The 21,438-nt window shown below is 44.4% G+C and overlaps 1 protein-coding gene across 3 annotated transcripts in view; it reads right to left on the reverse strand.

The window, feature by feature from the left end:
* Nucleotides 1-21,438, reverse strand: part of LOC123984680 (ELKS/Rab6-interacting/CAST family member 1-like) — a 150,338-nt gene that overhangs the window by 65,087 nt on the left and 63,813 nt on the right. For all 3 annotated transcript variants that reach the window (XM_046071720.1, XM_046071718.1, XM_046071719.1), the window contains 3 exons: nucleotides 20,529-20,664; nucleotides 18,344-18,475; nucleotides 8,501-8,661 (listed from right to left, as the gene is read on the reverse strand). In XM_046071720.1, coding sequence (XP_045927676.1) covers nucleotides 8,501-8,661; nucleotides 18,344-18,475; nucleotides 20,529-20,664 — 429 coding nt within the window. The remainder of the gene's footprint in view (nucleotides 1-8,500; nucleotides 8,662-18,343; nucleotides 18,476-20,528; nucleotides 20,665-21,438) is intronic.

Genomic DNA, 21,438 nt, shown 5'->3' on the forward strand with positions numbered 1-21,438 from the left:
GAATTGACTTTAAAATTCTATTGATCACTTTTAAAGCTCTTCATGGCCTCTCGCCTTGTTATATTTCTGACCTTTTAGTCCCATACGCACCAGCACGTACCTTGAGATCCTCGGGCAGAGGTCTGTTGTCTGTTCCAGAGTCTCGACTGAAAACTAAAGGGGACAGAGCGTTTGCTGTCAGGGCCCCGAGGCTCTGGAACAGCCTGCCCGAGGAAATCAGGTCGGCTGAGTCAGTGAACTCTTTTAAGTCCCTTCTTAAAACATACTTTTATAGGAGAGCTTTTCCCGATCTTATTTGACTTTATTTTATCCCTTTTATTTTATTGTATTTTACTAATTTTATATTAAATTTTCATGCTCTTATCTTTTTTTTGTATTATTCTTTACACTTGTTAAAGCACTTTGTAACTTGTTTTTGAAAAGTGCTCTACAAATAAGGATTATTATTATTATTATTATTATGTGTGTGTCCACTTGTGTGTGTGCCTGTTACATAAATATTCATCATGGTGGCTGTATTTTCTTAAAAGGACCGTTGGACGAGTCAGACATCAATAAATAAATCACAGTGTGCTTGCACACGTGCTCGCTCACACAAATTCACAAACCAAAACCAGGTCCTGCATTCTGAAGCGCTGATGCCTACAATAATCACATGGGTCATTACCACGGCGATAAAATGGCCAATAACTCGCTCACCTGGGCTGTGAATGGACATGCTGCTGGACACACACACACACACACACACACACACACACACACTTCGCTTTGTCTCTCTCTCAAAAACAAAGAAATGCAAAGTTGAGAGAAAGTAGAAAACGCAGAGGACGCAGAGTGCAGGAAAACTAAATCACAGCGCATGCCCTCATTTTCCCATAATGCCACAGTAAAAGATAGTCCCACAGCGTGTTTAAACAGGCAGGACATGCTAACTCGGACATTATCCTTGGCTTTCATTTCAGCCCAAAGCGTCGTTCCACTAAATTAGACCTTGTTGTAAGGTCTCAGTGAGGATGTAAAACAGCCGAAAACACATGGAATCATTGGACTCCTGGACTCCTCTTAGCTACACTTAAAAAGCAAACCCATCTATTATAATTACATTAAAAATTTACACTGAGTGTGTGCATGAGTGTGTGCGGTGTATCTGTGTATGTCATCAATCATATGAAGAGCTAGACAGCGGTACATGGTTATTGCATTAACAAACTACATGCTTCTATGGCTTTAAAGTGCACAGAGAAAGAGAGGGGCGATAAAAGAAGAAAGGGGGAGAGAGGTAAAGACAGGAAGTAAGAGGAAAGAGAAAGCTGATGAGGTGTGGGGTGAAGATCATGTCAATGTGACCAGTGACCACCTTCCTGAAACACTAAAGCGACATGGGAAACTACTGGCGATATCATAAGAGTTTCTAATTTCAGGGAAAGTGTTAAAGGTCGTGTCTGAAATTGATGTAGCTGACAACTGGTTGGAAACTTTGTACTGTATGTGTTGCCTTGTGTGCGAAGAGGCAAGTACAGAAAGTGTAGGTTAAACAGTACAGGAAAGTAAATACCTTTTTTGTCAAACAGATAGCTCCAATGTTTCATATTTTAATTTTAGCCATGATAGGGCATGACTCTATGGCTAGCAGTATCAGTCTGTTGGTCTTTGGTTCAGACTGAAATATCTATAACAACTATTGGGTAGATTTCCATGAAAGGTAATACACGTTCATATTCCCCTCAGGATGAATTGTAATAACTTCCTCTGACTTTTCCACAAGCACCATGATCAGGTGTTCAAAACAATGCAGTGCAAAATACACCAAGTACAATATCATTACTTTAAAAGCAAAGCTTTCATTATATCGCTCATAAGAAGAGCTGCTTTGTTTGTTTTTGGCCACCTGCTTCCTTAAGCATCTGAATTCATCACTATACTGTATCGTTGCATGATCACCTGCACGCAGCACAGCACATCAGAGCAATAATAGAATAACCACCCTTTATGACCCTGGGGTCATATTTTGTTATTTGTTTATGTCTCTACCTGGACTGTCAGCTGTTCTCCTCCCTTAGAGTGTGTGTTAGTGTATGCAGGTAATGGAGAACAGGTGGGCACCCTGGATTGGTCCTGCAGCGCTGATTGCTGCATCCTGATTGGACGCCTGGATGACAGCAGCCATTTAAGCCACATCTGACAGGAACTTTCTCTGCCATTCCCAACCTGAGCCTGTGTACTGTGTGTATTGTCTTTTTTTCATTGTGAGTAGAGAACCTGTGTAATGAACACATTAGACTTTGTGAGTAGCTTAACTTTGTTATTCTGATTTTTGTCTATGACAACCTTGTTTTGTTGGCCTTAGCCATTTTTGTCGGCTGTGTACATAGATTTTCTTGTTTCAACTACTAGCAGTTAATAGGAGTGAGAAGTCCTTTTTGTTTGCACCCTTTTTTCTCCTGTTTTTGGTATTAAAAGCCTAGTTTAGAGCTTTGTCTTTTCTTTAATTTTTGTTTTTGGTTTAGGGAAGTTTTAGGATAGTTTTAGTTTTAGTGTTTTGGGCACTAGTCATCTCTGAACATAATCAAAACTGCTAAACTGTATTTCCTTTGTGTCTGGCCTTGCTTGGGAATGGGAAGAGTGGGTAGCCACACCTTTATGCGTCCAGGATACCTCTAAACCTTGGGACCATTTAAAAAAATACTCCTCCAGTGTGTCAAATACTTCCGAAGACTTTAAAGGTGGCACTGAAGTGTGTAGCTTCCTCGTTTGTGGAGGTTATACACAGTTTACACGGAAACCCAATTTCATGGGGAAAAAAGTTTCACAATGTCCATAGAAACCACTCATGCAGAAGGTTCCAATGACTGTCCACAGCAAGGGCTGTGAATTATTCAGAAAATTTTTTATTGATGCTTTGAGAAGCACAAACAAAACCTGAGCATGTAAAACTATGCATGGCAAAGGATTGCTGTGGTTAAGAGGAAAAATATGTTGTGATGCAATTTGGATGAATTAACTCTTTTTGACCAAATTTGTGTGCATATGAAGTTGTGTACATCTGCATAAAAGGATAGAAAACGAGAGATACGTATGCAACTATGGTTCTATGAATTCTGGATGACCGACAGACGCAGTGCTTAACACTGGATGACTACTACCAACGTCACGAGGAATCCCACCTTACCGGGAACAGTCAGAGGGTTCCCGCAAGACAGCTGCTGCTACTGCATGGGGGGCAGCGACATTGACCCTATAAAAACGGGCAAAGGTGCATGGTGTAGCCCAGGTGGCTGCAGTGCAAATCTCACTCAGAGGCACCCCCCGCAGAGCTGCCCATGAAGTGGAGACACTCCTGGTAGAGTGGCCCCGATTGTTAAGAGGCAAAGGTTGTCCCTTTGACAGGTACGCTCCCTCGATAACCGTAACAACCCACCTGGAAAGCCTTTGTTTAGACAGGGCGTGCCCTTTCCTATGGCCCCCATAGCAGACAAACAGGCTATCAGAGTGGCGAAAGCCAGCAGTTGCCTGCTTGTAATGCCTCAAGGCCCTCACTGGGCAGAGCAGTTCTGCTGACTCAGCTTCAGGAACCCGTGGGCATGAGGACTCATAGGCTGCTAGCCGAATGACCTGATTAAAGTGGGCTGGAGCCAGCCTCTTAGGGAGGAATGATGGGTTAGGCCAAAGTGCCACTCCTGTGCCATCAGAGTTCCAGCGCATGCATGCTTCACTCACCGACAAGGCATGAAGCTCACTCACTCGCTTCGCTGATGCCATTGCCAGAAGAAACGCAACCTTCACTGACAACCACTTTAGTTCCGACTGCTCCAGAGGCTCAAAAGGAGGGAGACGAAGGGATTCCAGTACCGAAGGTAGGTCCCAAGAGGGGACCATGATAGCTTGTGGGGGGTTCCGTCGCTGGGCTCCTTTAAGGAACCAGGTCACCAGGATGTGAGACCCCACCGTCTGGTTATCCACTCTAGTATGACTGGCGGAAATTGCCACGTAAACCCTAAGGGTTGAAGCGGAGAGCTTCTTCTCTAGCAAAGACTGCAAAAAACGCAGTACTATCGGCACAGAAGACTTTTCAGGAGCTACTTTTTGAGCTCTACACCACGCCAAAAAAGTCTTCCACCTGTTGGCATAAAGTTCCCTGGTGGAAGGTGCTCTGGAGTCCCTAATGGTTTGGATCACGGCCTGGTCACACAACTCGAGGAGCGGGTCAGGCCCCTCAAGGGCCACACCCATAGCTGCAGGCGTTCCGGGCTCGGATGCCAGATGCGGCCCCCCAGCTGCGACAGCAGGTCTTGCCTCCTCGGAAGGCACCAAGGGACCCAGTCTAGAAGCTTGTGCATCACTGGAAACCAGAGTCTCCCTGGCCAGTTCGGGGCCACCAACAGGAGCCTGTGGTTGCTCTGCTGCACCCTGTGCAACGTCACTGTTATAAGTGGGAATGGAGGAAATGCATAGAGGAGACAATCTGGCCATGGGTGTGCCAGGGCATCCTGTCCCAATGGACTCGTTTCCTCCCCCAGTGAAAACCAAAGGGAGCAGTGGGTTGTGGACTCTGAGGCAAACAGGTCCACTTCTGCCGTGCCATATTTGCCCCATATTTCCTCTACCTGGCGTCTGGCAGGAGATGTAGTCACCTCTTCTGTGGCCCCGGCAAATACATGGCCTTGAGGCTGGCCAAGCGGGGGAAAGCCCATACCAGGAGTTGCCGTGCCACCTGCAGCGACGTGGCCGACCTGGTGCCCCCTTGCCGATTTTTACATGGTAGATAGCCGACGTGTTGTCAGATCGAACAAGAACATGCCTGCCTCTCAAATACGGCAGGAACTCGTACAGCGCCAAACTGATAGCCCGGAGCTCGAGCACATTTATGTGCTTCATCCTTTCCTGGCTCGTCCAGAGGCCACACACTGTCCTGTGCTGCCACACTGCCCCCCACCCTGTGGGCGACGCGTCGGCATGCACCTCGTGAAGACCGTTGGAGCTAGGGAAAGCCCAAATGGGAGCACCTTGAACTGATAGGCCATGCCCCCGAATGCAAAGCGAAGATACTGCCTGTGATGTATCGCTATCGGGACATGAAAATATGCATCCTTCAGATCGATGGACGTGAACCAACTTTGCGCCGCCACGGCGTGGAGCACATCTGTTGTACGCAGCATGTAGAAAGGCAACTCTTTCAGAAATTTGTTTAGCCCCCGTAAGTCCAGTATAGGGCGAAACCCACCCTCTTTTTTTGGAATCAGAAAATAAACTGAGTAAAACCCACCTTGCTGTGTCCAAAGATCTATTATTTCGATGGCCTCCTTTTCCAGGAGGGTTGATATTTCTTGTCTCATTTCCTGAGACTTTGTGGAATTGGTGACTGTGGTCAGCCTGATCCCACTGAAAACTGGGGGCTGGCGTCGGAACTGAAGATTGTACCCGTGGGAAAGTATGGCCACCACCCAAGGGTCTGTAGTCGGGTGGTGGGGTAGGGTCCGACAGCCGGCCGCAGGCCCTCAGGGTCTGCTCCCCCGACCCTTCGGATCCCTGGGGTGCCGGCAGCCCGAGCCCCGACCCTTCTGCATCTGAGGCGCAAACCGTGTTGGCGCCTGACGGCGGTGATCTGACCGCTTGAAGGATTGCGAAGCCATAACCCTGTGAAACCCTGTCTCAGTAGGGGTGTAGGCCCCTGAAGGCTAGCAAACTGCTGCCTAGTTTAGTTAGCCTGGATTCCCCACTCCAAAGCCTGCTGCGCTGTAGGGCCGAACAGCTCCCCTGGTACTACAGGGAGAGTGCGCAGGGCCCTCCTGCCTGGCTCCAAAAGAAGGGATTGGGCCAGCCAGACCTGGCGATGAGCCAAGGTAAGTGTTGCCATTAGCCTACCAAGCTCTCTAGTCATAAGGGCAAACACCTGCAAAGCTGCATCACTGAGGCTGTGGACAGAAGCATCCACGCCAGAGGATTGTAGAGACTGGGACAGAGCTAATATCAGGTTGGAAAAAGAGTTCCCAATACGGCCCGGTCTCAACACTTCAGTGGGTGACACAATGAGGGACGCGATAACTGGCTCCACAGCCGGCATCTGGCTCAGTCCGTAACTGCTGGCATTCTGCATGGCAGCCAAGGCCCTGCAGTCAGTTGTGTGGTGAGAAAAAGCCTTGGGGTCTGGCCAGCATTTGTGGAGCTCCTCAATGTATGGCTGGGAAGGTGGCACAGAAAAACCCGCCTCCGGTGGGAGATACCTAAAGAATGCACTAGCTGTGGTACCTGCAGTTGGTGCTTCATCCAAGCCCAAGCGTGCCAGTGCCATACGGACCACTGGCTTAATTGTGGCATGGGCAGCCTCTGAGCCTGCTCAGGACCCGCTCCACAAATGCTGGGAACCGGTGTCAGAAGCACGGGTGGAAGCCTCTACTTCTCCCTGCCCAGGTCTGTCCTCGCAAAACTGGCTGCAGGAAGCCCTCGTAGACAGGGCATCGTCATCCCATCCATGAGGGGTGGAGCCCCCGGCTGGGCAGTCCACACTGGTTGCAGCCCCCCTGCCTGGCTGAAGGTTAAGGAGGAACCCCTTAATCTCAGCAAATTCTGAGGCTAGTGTGTCTACCTTGGCCGCCAAACCATCCACCTTCTTGGCTTTCTTTCTAGGGGGGGCACCTGAAAGTGGGGGGCGACTATGTCTACTCCGCACCTGTGAGGCCACAGAAGGCCAGATGAAGGCAACTGGCCTTCAAGCTGCAGTCCTTCCACTTCCGCTAGCCGAGCTAGCTTCAGTTCCCGTGGCATAAAACTGCAATTCATGCAGTTTTATGCCACGGGAATGAGTAACAGCGAGGCACATGGGGGATTCATCATGGCCATCTGCATCCAGCAGCGGAGCCATGCAGGAGCGACAAACATGTGTCCCTAATATGGTGGGACCCTGCATATTTTTGCAGCTTTTATATATATTTTTTCACAACAATAACTGTTATCTAGGAGCGAAAACACCCAAAATAACAGATCAAAGTGAGCTCCTATGTCCTTGCCTTGTTATTGAAGGCACATGAAAATAATAATAATAATAATCCTTATTTGTAGAGCACTTTTCAAAAACAAGTTACAAAGTGCTTTAACAAGTGTAAAGAATAATACAAAAAAAACAAGATAAGAGCATGAAAAATTAATATAAAATTAGTAAAATACAATAAAATAAAAGGGATAAAATACAGTCAAATAAGATCGGGAAAAGCTCTCCTATAAAAGTATGTTTTAAGAAGGGACTTCACTGACTTAGTTCACTGACTCGGCCGACCTGATTTCCTCGGGCAGGCTGTTCCAGAGCCTCGGGGCCCTGACAGCAAACGCTCTGTCCCCTTTAGTTTTCAGTCGAGACTCTGGAACAGACAACAGACCTCTGCCCGAGGATCTCAAGGTACGTGCTGCAAAATAACTCCTCCTTTTCACAATAAACGTAAACTGTACCCATAAGTGAAATCACTTAGAGTCACATATCAGAGAGAGTCTGTCTTTTATTTTAACTCAAATTAAATAACTCTCCTTTACTTAATAATCAAAAAAAAAAATCACCCATATGTAGCTTTTAAGTCTACCGGAGAGCCAACAGCTGGCAAAAACACCGATCTAACAGCAGGTTTAGGAGTGCAGCCGTACTAATTAATCGCAGCCCTTGGAGGACGAAACCGTAGCTCCAACCATGCGGTTGCAGGGCTTCAAGCGACAATATGACGGCTATTCTCTCATCCTTCCTTCCTTCAATTCAACTTGCATTTGCGGATCTGCAAGAAGAATCAAGGGACATTTTTCCTGATGACGTGGGCTTATATAAGCTACGCCCCGCATCATCCCAGGTCACAGGTGACTTTGTTGATATTAAATACTCGACCTGCGCGTATGGAATGGATGGAATGGATTGCAGTTATCGGGATCGGGCACACGGGGTCATAAAAATTAACATTCTGATTAATGGCAGGTGGGTTAAATAGGGTGAAGCGTCTCCTTACTAAGACACAGCAGTGTAACTTCATTGGTTATTTAAATCTCCCAACACACCGACAGATCAGTCAGGATCTTATGTTAAATAATGATGTGTGTTCTTTTACACATCAAAAGGTCTCACACACAGTCCAGGTTCATACAGGGAAATTGTTTGGAGAAAAGTAGTTATCCTCCTGATAAACTAAAAGTTTTAGTTTAGTTTTGCTGCTTAAATGTCCCACAATGTTTGCTGTGACATTACTGCATGCACGGAAATGGTTGTCCTCAGCCTCTCTAATCATTAAAGAAAACACTCATACACTGAGACACTCTCACACATGATATAAACCTACAGAGACCAGCAGAGATGGGGTGAAATTTCCGTGTGGGTGTGGGTCTCTTAATCGAAAAAAAAAGTATTCAGGGTGCGTACATGCAGATTTGGATAACATCAGAGCCGATCTGTGCATCACTAATAGAAATACATTTTTACTGTGTGTTTGTCAGTGGTGCGTTAATAAAATTTGTGTGTTTTTTTATTACTTACTTCATCTCCAGGACCTCCTCCAGGTGCTTCCGCCTCTCTGCCCGCAGAGCGGTCAGGTGACCTTCCTTCTCAGCCAGTGAAAGTTGAGTTGATGACAGCTTGGCTTTCATCACCTCCAGTTCCTGTTTCACCTTCTCCATGGCAACCAGCAGGTCTTCCACCTGACACACACACACACACACACACACACACACACACACACACACACACACACACACACACACACACACACACACACACTTTAACACATTTCAAACATGGCTTCTGTTTTTTCCAAATTCTCTGTCTCAATGTGATATTTATAATTAATTTTAACCTTCAACTTTTTCATTTGCTTTTGCTTTCCACAGATTTCAGCCTTTGTTTCTAAGCGTTCCTTTGTCCTTCAGTCTGTGTGTGTGCATGTGACAGCAGCTGTGCTTTTGAAATGTTATAAAATCATTTCCCTGTTTTCACATGAGATGCTCGATTGCAGAACATCAAACGTGTCACTTTTCTTCTCTGTGTTTTCTTTTTCTCTTTACGTTGTTTCCCTTTCTCTTGTCTTATATATATTCTATCTAAGTCTCTCTCTGGGTAAATATATCAGTTTGTCAGTTTAATGTCTGAAGTCGGACTGTCAAGGTCACTGTATTTCTCACAGCGTGATGACAATCTGGCCTGCCACCACAAACACACATGTGCAGACCACTGAACAGATGTACCCACACAAATATAGCAGCACACACAAAAACATACAACCATTTTCTTTTTGGATACTTCTTTCTCACTTTTCCAGTGATATATTCCCTGTGTATCTGAAGAGTTGAAGTAGAAAGAAAGGAGAGCAGCAACATGAGACAAAAGGCAGAAGAAAAAGGATTAAGACTGAGAGAGAATGACAGTCACATGTTTTATAAAAAATAGACAGCATTAGCAGAAATTAAAAAAAGTAAAAACCCCGAAGATGAGCTGAAACTGAAAGAAGCTCCTGTTCAGACAGAAGCAGGGATCGACAGAAAAAAAATCCAATAAATGTCTATGATTTTTTACTAATTATCTCACAAGTCTTCTCCATCACTTCTTTCCCACAATGCCAGTTCCTCTCATTTACAAATTATTACGTCATATCTGGTCAATATATTTTCCCTCAGTGTTCTTTGAACCAACAAGTGGTTGGGTGCTGCTCTTTCATATTCAAATTCACTGCAGCTCTGTCATTTCCCCTGCCAATCCTGCCCCACCACCACCTCCTCCATCATCACTGTGATCTTCAGATCCCATGTGATACTTTCTGGCTTTCCTCCACCACTTTTAGCATCTAGACTAGTGATTCTCTCCTTTCTTCTATCTCCATGGGCCTTCATGGGCGGTTCATGGTCTTTCTCTGTTGTTGTTGTAACAAATATTGTTATACAACTGGATTTTTACTCCTTTTAGAAAAAATGCATAGGGCTGATGGGAGATGGAACAGTAAAAGAGGATTTGTGATCAACTTCCTATGCTGCAGTACATTAAAACAAAAATGTGAAAAATGTGAGTGGAGTGAGTGGAATGAGAAAAAGTTGAATGTTGAAGACATGAATGAAAGATGAATGAATTATACGATAAAAGACTGGTGAGTGAGGTTTGTGATGATTGTTTGTTACCTTTGACCACCTAAAGCCGGCTGTGGTGAACTCATGCATTGGGATGTGAGAGAGCTGCATACAAAAAGAGCAGAGCGATAGAGAGAGAGAGGGAGAGAGAGAGAAAGACAGGGACAGGAAAGAGAAAACAGTGAATGAGAAGGGGATGGTGACGGTGAGGGACGGGAATGAGAAAGAAATACAACAGAAGGAACAAAAGAAAATGAGCACAGAAAAAGGGAAAGAGCAATGGTGGATTTAGGGAGGGAACGAGGGATACAATCAACAGGCAGAGGGAAGGAGGGAGAAAAGAGTATGAAAGCAGGAGAGAGGTGTAATAGAAGACATATAGAGGACAATAGAGGAGAAAAAAATCAAAGGCACAAACAATGGTTATAAAGAGGAGAAGAGAGAGGGTGGATACGATTAAACACGCAGGGAGGAAAAGCAGAGAAAAGGAGAGGAGAAAGAGAAAAGCTGTAAAAATGTTTAAGATAAACTGTACAGCAAAAGGGGAGATAGAGAAAGCAAAAGAAACAAATGCAAAGCACATGAGAGAGATAAAAAGATACAAGAAAGTGCAGACAGTGCAAAATGCTGAGCAGTCAGAAACACAGGCAGTGTTAAAAATGCAATTCAGACAAGACCGCAAGAGGAGGAGGAGAGGAGAGGAGAGGAAAGGACCAGAGAAAAGGAGGAGACAGATGACTGTAGAATAAGGACAGAAAAAGGAAGACATGGAGGGGAAAGGAAGAGGGAAAGACCTTTGGCCGACATCAGAGATGTAGATGGAGGGATGCAAGGAGGGGTGAGGAGTGACAAGGCCCGGCTGGAAAAGAAGGGGCTGGAGGGGAGGAGGACAGCAACCCCTTCAGTCTTCCGAATGTGTGTATTTGTGTGTTTTAGAGGGTAAGAACTTGATTTTAAGAAGAAAGAAAGAAAGACAAAGGTTCACTGAGTTCAAAAATGAAAATTGTCTGGTTAATAAAAGACGGAAAGGTGGAGAAGAAAGCGTCTGTCTTTAGTTTCGTCTCTGAAGAGACAGATGGAGTGTGTCATACTGTTGACTCATTTTTGTCACACACACACACACACACACACACCTTTCTTCAGTGATCACACATACAGTAGTGACTCATGTCTAGCAGAGAAGGTTTAGTATATTTTCATGTGGTCTTGGTCAACCGATTTTGCCAGATACACACACACACACACACACACACACACACACACACACACACACACACACACACGGGTTGTCAACAAACTAAAGGTGTGTGTGCGTGTATGTCTACCTATATAGTCAGGGTGTGTGTGTAAATCTGCCTGGTTTGGCGCATGTGTATGTGCGCGCCAACACTATAATATGTGCCTTTGAACAGGCCGTCCTCATTAAGGGAGGAAATTGTCTCTCCCTCTGTCATCATTTTATAAATCATTATGTGAAAGGTTAATTGCAGTGACGCAGTTGTAAAACAGGAACACAAAAATATTTATTTACAATTTACTCATGTATATAGAGACACGTTTCCAGTTAGAAAACCAAAGTCGCGTCCATCTGGCTCCTGCTGAATGCAATGTTGTGCTGCTGCTGTTTAAATAGCAGTTAGCACTTCTTTCCGCCGTGTGTGTGTGTGTGTGTGTGTGTTGGGAGGAATGTGTGAATGTATGAGGGACGCTGTCTTGTGTGTTACTATCCTGCCTGTGCGTGCATGTGTGTCTGTGCTGTAAGGCTGAGTTAGTGTTGTTGATATTGGGTGAGGTGACTGTTTGGCTGCCATCTCCACTCATTCACCACACGCTGACGTTTCTTCTCCTTCCTTCTTCACTGAAGCATTTTAACGCGAGGACACTCTCCAGCACCCTGTCCTGGCCTAAATGGCCTCAGTTATGTCTAATTAAAGCTGCCACTTTGTAGCATTTTCAAGTATTTCAATATATTGCTGCCAAATGAAATGTGACAGCTTTGCACAATCACTGTAAACAAATTAAACCACAGTCAACTTCAGTAGGATAAGCATGTTGATTAAACATGATTTATTTTCCATCTTTCTGTGTTACTTGTTCCTACCTTTGTATTTTGAGAAAACCCAAAGCCTTAGGCCTAGGGGTGACTAGATTTCGGGATTGGGGGGGGGGGCTGGCTACCGGTACATTCAGTGTCAATGAACACTAACACACTTCAAAATCAAAACACAATGCTAGAATTAATTACTTTTGTTCATGAAGTCACCTGTCTGTTATTAGGAAAAACACAACTGTGGATATGTAGGTAAGTCATGATCTTTTACCTAATTTTTACATTTATTTTATTCATGTCATCAGTGCAGTGTCACATCTGTCTGCGCAATGCGCGTGTCAGCTCTCTCCGCCGTAGCTGCCTGAAGCGACCTGTCCTCGCAACTGTAACTTCCACTAACCACAAGAAAACAAAAAGGGGAAAAGGGCACGAGTGTTACTTTGTGGCTATAACAACGCTGGTGACACAATTTACAGATAACCTGCAACCCCTGCTGGAGCCTGAGAACTACACAACGATCAGTATTAAATGTTTAATTAGGCTATAATCAAAAGTCGTGTTAAGTCTAATTTTCGGGACAAACCGGATTCATTTTTTGGGACGTTTGGTCACCATACTAGACATAGAGGAACCGAATCTTCTCTGCAAATGTGTCTTTGTTTTGTGGAATTGTAATTAAGCCACAGGTTACTACTGTATCAACTAATTTGTTCCAGGAACTATAGAATCACATAAACTAAAAACTGAACTAAAGGTCCCTTTGGTGTATTCTTGTTTGTGTTCCCACGGGATCTGAAGAACCATACCGATTAGGCAAATTAGTCTGATAATGGATTAAAAAATGATGGCAGCATTTGTGACGTAAGAGACAAAAACACACAACAACACACGACTGTTGTTCTTTTTAATGGAAAAAGAACAACTGGAAATGGAGACTGGAAGCTCCAGGAGCGCTTGTCTCCAATCCAGTCTTCTTAATGTGTTTCATGGTTATCTATTTCTGCTTTCATAGGCTACATGAAGCAAATAGCAAATAAAATTTAGTTTCCCTTGTTCACTTGCTTTGCTCTTTTTTATCACCACTTCTGCTCTCTTGTTTGCTTGTGCACTTAGCTCATTCGCACACAGTCTCTCTCTTCATCTTACTTTTCTGAGAACTGAGAAGAAGGTTTGTGTGTGACCCATCAGTTTCGTCGCCCCAAGAGATTCTGTGCCATCAGAAAGTAATACCCCCCGAGCGGGGACTTTTTTTGGGACCAGATACTATGGCCAAGGTACTAAATTTAGACCTTTGCTCCTTCAGTCTAAATGCAGGTTAGGTTCCTGACATGGTTCCTGGGCGCCCAGAAAAGTCACTGCGGTGGAAACTGGCTATGTGAGGCTGTCCTCTATTGACGTCCAAGTAACAAAGCCCTCTAGCGGCTGTACTAGTTATGACTTTTATCCTTCAGTAGCAAAAGAGAAGTCAGGTGACATTATTATAGAGCTACAAAGTTAACATAGGGTGGAGGTCACAAAGGATGGACATGTCAACAAAATCTCTGACTTAAACACGGAGACCAAGTTTGTTTCCTGATTCCTATCACAAGTCAACGTTGCTGTTCTTTTAACCATGACCGCAGTCATTCTCTAACCTTAGCCACGTGGTTATTATTGTAACATGATAACATTTCACAAAATGTGATAAATTATCAAATAGATCTTTTTTGATAAACTATACAAATTATGTATTTAGTCAAATATCCTCTGAAATGCTATTTCTTTTTGGTTGCATCATTACATCAAAAGTAGAACTTGGCATCTTTGAAACTTCAGGATCTTGACTAGAATTGGAAATAAAATTTTGTGAGTATGAATGGTACAGGTCCGCACATGACCTGAAACATTTGTTTTGTAAACCTAGTTAAATCTTTGCTAAGTGAGCATAACTCATCATGGCAATGACAAAACAACCATCAACAATTTGCCTCTGTCTGTCCATCATCTTCTTACATCCATTTGCTTTGCTGTCTATCTGGAACTTATTCTGCTGCGGCAGCCATTAACATTAACCATGGACGAGGGTGTAAGCAATAAAATGTGTTTTTGCATGCCTGTCTTTATGTGTCTGTCCAGAAGTAGCCTGGTACGTAAAGGCCAGAGAGGACGGCCAACATTTAGAGGCAGTAATAACAATGGTGTCCAGCCGTTTTGCCAACAGCTACAGCGTGCCATGTTTTCTCAGGGCAGTTTTCATCCTTACAGCCCATGCTGTTTTTTCCCACTTGTCAAAACCTATCCAGGCTCTGAAGAACATTTCCCATCTCTATGGCCTCGTTAAGTCACTGGTACCCAAGGGAATGACACACACATACTCACTGGTCATAGGCTGAATCCACTAAACCCTTCCCTTCCCTTCACCGATATGAGCTTTCCTACTGTCTCAATATAGATAAAAGAGATTACAAATTGGAGTGGTCGGCTTGTGCTCCTTTTAAGAAAAAGCTGTTTGTGTGTTGGCGGCTAAAGTGGACAAAATACAAGCTCTTTAAATAGGGATGTATCTGCCTCTCCTCCAAATGAGTGACTGGGCAAACACATACACACAGCCCCACCTGAATGAGCTCAGCTGGCACAGGGCATGTGTGTTACCGCTGCCATGAGCCACTTTTGGCATAGGTATGTCAGAAAGAGTATTTATGTTAAAAGATGTTTGTCTGTGTGTGTTTCCCTGTGTGTCTGTCTAAATGTCCCGCAAAGGCAGAAAAATGTAAGAAAATCCGAGAAGTGAAATTATGTGAACAAAAAAATATACAATATACAAATATACAATATCCCACAAAAGTGAGTACACCCCCTACATTTTTGTAAATATTTAATCATACCTTTTCATGTGACAACACTGAAGAAATGACACTTTGCTACAATGTAATGTACTGACTGTACGGCTTGTAAAGAAGTGTAAATTTGCTGACCCCTCGAAATAACACATCACATAGCCATAAATGTCTAAATCGCTGGAAACAACAGTGAGTACACCCCTGAGTGAAAATGTCCAAATTGGGCCCAATTAGCCATTTTCCCTCCTCGGTGTCATGTGACTCGTTAGTGTTACAAGGTCTCAGGTGTGAATGGGGAGCAGGTGTGTTAAATTTGGTGTTATTGCTCTCACACTCCCTCATACTGGTCACTGGAAGTTCAACATGGCACCTCATGGCAAAGAACTCTCTTAGGATCTGAGAAAGAAGAATTGTTGCTCTACATAAAGATGGCCAAGGCTATAAGAAGATTGCCAAGACCCTTAAAACTGAGCTGCAGCACGGTCGCCAAGACCATACAGCAGTTCAACAGGACAGGTTCCACTCAGAACAGGCCTCGCCATGGTCGACCAAAGAAGTTGAGTGTACGTGCTCAGTGTCATATCCAGAGGTTGTCTTTGGGAAATAGACGTATGAGTGCTGCCAGCATTGCTGTAGAGGTTGAAGGGGTGGGGGGTCAGCCTGTCAGTGCTCAGACCATACGCTGCCCACTGCATCAAATTGGTCTGCATGGCTGTCGTCCCAGAAGGAATCCTCTTCTAAAGATGATGCAGTCAACTTGGGACTGCATTACATCCTGCAACACCTCGACTGTCCAGGGACATATGCAAGGATCCTGTTCGTGGACTTCAGCTCGGCGTTCAACACCATCATCCTGGACATCCTCAGCACCAAACTTACCCAGCTCACTGTGCCAGTCTCCAACTGTAAGTGGATCACAAACTTCCTGACTGACAGGTGTCAGCAGGTGAGACTGGGGACATCACATCCAGCACCCGGACTATTAGGACTGGCGCCCCCCAGGGGTGTGTGCTCTCCCCACTGCTTATCTCTCTCTACACCAACGACTGCACCTCAGGTGGCCCATCTGTCAAACTCCTGAAGTTCGCTGACGACACAACGGTCAGCAGCCTCATCCGGGACGGTGATCAGTCGGCCTACAGACAGGAGGTTGATCAGCTGGTTCTCTGGTGCGGCCAGAACAACCTGGAGCTTAACATGCTCAACACTGTGGAGATGACCGTTGACTTCAGGAGGAGCCCCCCCACTCTGACCCCATCACCATACTCAACAGTCCTGTGTCTGCTGTGGTATTCTTCAGGTTTCTGGGATCCACTATATCCCAGGAGCCCAACACTGACACTATCATCAAGAAGGCCCAGCAGAGGATGTACGTCCTGCACCAGCTCAGGAATCTCAACCTGCCTAAGGAGCTGCTGATCCACTTCTACACAGCCATCATCCAATTTGTCCTCTGCACGTCCATCACTGTCTGGATTGGATCTGCCACCAAAAAGGACAGAAGCAGACTACAACGGACAGTCAGGACTGCAGAAAAGATCATCGGTGCCAACCTGCCCTCCATTCAGGACATTTCCAGAGTCAGGAAATGGGCAAGAAACATCACTGCAGATCCATCTCACCCTGGACACAACTTGTTCCAGCTTCTCCCCTCTCGTAGGCGCTACAGAGCACTGTACGCCAAAACCAACAGTCAGCAACAGTTTCTTCCCACAAGCCATCACTCTGATGAACAGCTAACTCTGACTCACAATGTCAGGAACAATTCCTGTCCAATAATTCCTGCTGACTGGCTACCAATTACCATTTATTTATTCATCGTTCTCCATTTCAAAGCTTTTCATACTGTTCATATTGTCATATTGTATATACTGTATACCAAAACCACCTACCTCATGTACATTACACCGCACATAATACTTATTTATTCCAGCATTCTTTGCACTCATCACACTGTGTACATGTATGCTTGCATGTGTATGTGCACCTGTATATCACATCCACCTCCGACATGTACATAATAATAACAATAATGGTGATACCAATTTACTCCTGGAGTACTCCTCTGCTCATGGCACTACTGCACTATTGTCTCAATCTGTCTGTTTTATTTATAGTGTATATACATGTGTTCTCACTACTGTATTGTTATTGTATTATTGTATAAGTAAGCAAATCATGAGCATTGTACAATCCAGAGTCAAATTCTTTGTATGTGTACACATACCTAGTAAACAAAGCTGATTCTGATTCTGATTCTGACAAGAAAGCCCGCAAACAGTCTGCTGAAGACAAGCAGACTAAGGACATGGATTACTGGAACCATGTCCTGTGGTCTGATGAGACCAAGATAAACTTATTTGGTTCAGATGGTTTTGAGCGTGTGCGGTGGCAACCAGGTGAGGAGTACAAAGACAAGTGTGTCTTGCCCACAGTCAAGCATGGTGGTGGGGGTGTCGTGGTCTGGGGCTACATGAGTTCTGCCGGCACTTGGGAGCTACAGTTCATTGAGGGAACCGTGAATGCCAACACGTACTGTGACTATTGAAGCAGAACATGATCCCCTCACTTCGGAGACTGGGCCACAGGGCAGTATTCCAACATGATAACAACCCCAAACACACCTCCAAGACAACCACTGCCTTGCTATAGAAGCTGAGGGTAAAGGTGATGGACTGGCCAAGCATGTCTCTAAACCCTATTGAGCATCTGTGGGGCATCCTCAAACAGAAGATGGAGGAGCGAAAGGTCTCTAACATCCACCAGCTCCGTGATGTCGTTATGGATGTCCATGGATGTCACGGAGCTGGTGGATGTTAGAAACCTTGCGCTCCAGTGGCAACCTGTGAAGCCCTGGTGATCTCCATGCCCAAGAGGGTTAAGGCAGTGCTGGAAAATAGTGGTGGCCACACAAAATATTGACATTTTCATCCCAGTGTGGACATTTTCACTTAGGGGTGTACTAACTTTCGTTGCCAGCGACATTAATGGCTGTGTGATGGGTTATTTTGAGTGGACAGCAAATTTACACTGTTACACAAGCTGTACACTCACTACTTTACATTGTAGCAAAGTGTCATTTCTTCAGTGTTGTCACATGAAAAGACATAATGAAATATTTAGAAAAATGTGAGGGGTGTACTCAGTTTTGTGAGATTACGTATTTTTTTGTTCACATAATTTCGCTTCTTGGGATTTCTTACATTTTTTCCTTTGCCGGACATTTAGACAGACACACAGGGAAACATACACACTTTTGTGAGATACTGTAACTGATAGGGGTTGAGTCTAAGGAAAGGTTTGGGTCGCACAGTTACTGGTTGGGGGTAGGGATTCTCCTTAGACATGCAGCAACACACTTCTGTGTATGTGTATTTGCTACTGAGAGAAACAGTACCTGTTTATCGGACTGTGTGCGTGCCTGCTCCTCCTGGGCAAGCACCACCTCCCTCTCCGCTGTGATCTGAACGCTTTCCCTCAACGCCTCCTCCAGCTCCTCAATGCGCTCCTCCTTCTGACGTAGGGCGTCCTACAGAGAGAAAGTTTGCAATGTAAAGAGAGTGAGCGGTTCCTGCTCCTTCAATAAACTGTTCCAGCGCTGAGACCATCAGTTGATTAATCCAGCGTTTATTATTGCACTACAACCATGCAGCTCTGTGAGGCTCTCCTTAGGCACAGCGGTGCTTCTAGTTAAATGCTAACATTGGCATGTTAAAATGCTCTTAGTGACAAAGTTAACTTGCTTTAGGTCTGGGGAATTGTGACTGTGATTTTCTGACATTTCATTGAACAAACATAATAGTAAATTGCAGCCCTAGATACTTGTAATACCCAGTATGACATAATATAATATATTGTTAGTTTTCTGGGTATTCAAATGGTTTTATTGTGTCTAAAAAGGATTATTTAATTTAAGCATACAGCATCCAGAAAATCTATCATATACATTATAAAACTTTCCTTAATCTAACATCCTTCGTATATCTGACAGACTGTGTATTACTAAATCAAATCAGTTTCCTGTAACATCAATTTTCCCTGTCACATCCTGCTTAACACGTCCCGTGTCAGGAAACCTTGGACACTCCTCATTCCAGTTTGCTGCTCCCAGTGACTGGAATAAGCTGCAAAAGACTTGCAAATTAGACAATCTGAACTTATTCTGCCTCTGAGGACTCCCAGGAATTCCCAATCACACGTGAAGCTGTTTCTAAGTAAAGTCACTACATGAACTTCCCCTCCAATTCCCAATAAAGACCTATTTTCCTCCAGCCAGGCAATTGACTTTCCAGCTTAAATTGGAGTTGAATGAATAACTGATGCAGACGGAGTGGGAGGGAAAGGATGAGATATTACAGTGGCCCATGAACAAACCTCCAGGACATGTGCTGTGCATCTGAATCCTGCTCCAGATCCAACATTACTTGGTGTCTAACTATGCAGACTGAGATGGACTTTAATTGGATTAAATCTTCTTATTGTATTGAATTAAATTTACGGCCTGATCTATGCTCGCATTCCATTTTCAGCCTTCAGTGCTGGTTAAACTATGCAGAATGGCTTACGGTTGACACGCACACTAGTCATGGTTGTAACCACTGCGGTCTCAAAAGCCCGATTGACTCACATAGCTATCAGCTCATCTCCTAACCACACTCATACACATAAATGACAACTTCCAAACTCCTGAAACCAAAAAATCAATCTTAGCCAGAGGGAGCTTATTCACACACACACACACACACACACACACAAACACACACAGAAAGAGTGTTTTCATCTGCCTCTAATCAGAGAGACCACTGAGGTTAACGATTACTGGAAGAAGAGGGGGAGGAGGAAAAAGTGGATGGATAAGGGAAAAAAAGGAAAGAGGAAGTCAGGGAGAGTTTAAGGGAAATTAGGGGTGAATAAATGAAATTAAAGGTAGAGATATAGAGGTGAAAAAAAAAACTGACTGACTGACTGAAATATGATGAAAACCACAGTCACAATCATCACCCCGCATCTGGCTGTTCATCTTGTGGTCCCTTGACACCCCAGCAGACAATTAGGAGATGCGCTCACACCACAGGAGGCATTTGAAAATCCACATCATCCACTACATGGTTTAGTGCGTGGGCCCCTCATGTCTTCCATAATCACCTCTCTTCCTCACCTCTTTTCTCCCCCTCATTTCTCCAACCATTTTTCCTCCTCTCCTCTCCTCTCCCTCTCCTCTCCATCTTCTGTCTGTTCTCCCTGTCAATCATCCTCTTCAGCCCCCCCCACCCCCCAACACTCCCTGAGCGAGAGCTGCATCGTGCGCACGTGTGTGTGTGTGTGTGTGTGTGTGTGTGTGTGTGTGTGTGTGTGAGTGAGTGTGTTTGACATTGCCTCAGGCTGCTCCCTGTCACAATTGTCACGTTATGATGAAGCATTGTTGTGATAGCAGACAATATTCAAGGTAGGACAGAGAGAAGGAGGGAAACTTTTTCTGTCTTACTTTTTTCACCCCTCCCACCCCCATCACCCTCACCCACTAACTCCCAGCTTCCTCCTCTACCTCCTCCCTCCACCTCCTCTTCCTCCTTCTTTCAAACCTTTATCTGCTGGGAGCTTTCGTTCAGATTGTCCTCTCTCTTCTTGGCATCCTCCATCATCTGGGCATTCTTGCTCTTCTCCACCTGCTCCTTGTGTTTCATGTTGGCCACCTTCTTTGACTGGTCCTTCATCTGCCTGCACGCACACACGCACACACACACACACACACACACACACAATACAACATCAAAGTCAATGCATCATCTACAAACAGTATTTCTAAACACTCCCAGGTGACAAAGTTGCAAAGTTTTGAAAATCTCATTCCCAATAATTCTTTGTTTAGTTTCAATACAGAGTGTCCAAATATCATACCATACATCTGAACTGATGACATTGACACACATGCCAACAGAACAAACACAGTTTTGACTTCTCTTATTATTTAAAGGGGATTGTTTCCTTATTTTTGTGACAAATTAGATTCCTGTATGTCTTCATAACTTGTAATTGTGTTTCACCAATCGTGACCAAAAAAGTTTGCTTGGAGTTCACAAAGTTAAGATGCATTCAGACTGCAGCCGAGATAGCGTAAGCATTCTCCCAATGCCATTTGTGCATATTTAATCCGTACGTAGGAACCTTTTGCATGTTTTTTTTAACCATTTATGCCATTTATGTTGTCGCTAATTTGCATCATACATTATTTATATATACTAAATTTATATCTATCCTGTGTGCTATAGACAAATTAACAATCGCCACTTAATTTAGCATCAGCTTGAAAGCAGAAAGACAAATAATTAATTTCTTTATATAGTTGTAAATAAATTCTGGCATCAAGTGTTTGGAAGTAACAATATAGTAATGCACACCAAAAATTAGGCACTTGTAATGGCAGTGGTCTATTTAGAAGAGAGGATAATTGCACACTGAGCTCCAAAGATGTCTTTGCATCACTAGCATTTG

The sequence above is a fragment of the Micropterus dolomieu genome, linkage group LG16 (assembly GCF_021292245.1).
Source record: "Micropterus dolomieu isolate WLL.071019.BEF.003 ecotype Adirondacks linkage group LG16, ASM2129224v1, whole genome shotgun sequence".
NCBI lineage: Eukaryota > Metazoa > Chordata > Actinopteri > Centrarchiformes > Centrarchidae > Micropterus > Micropterus dolomieu.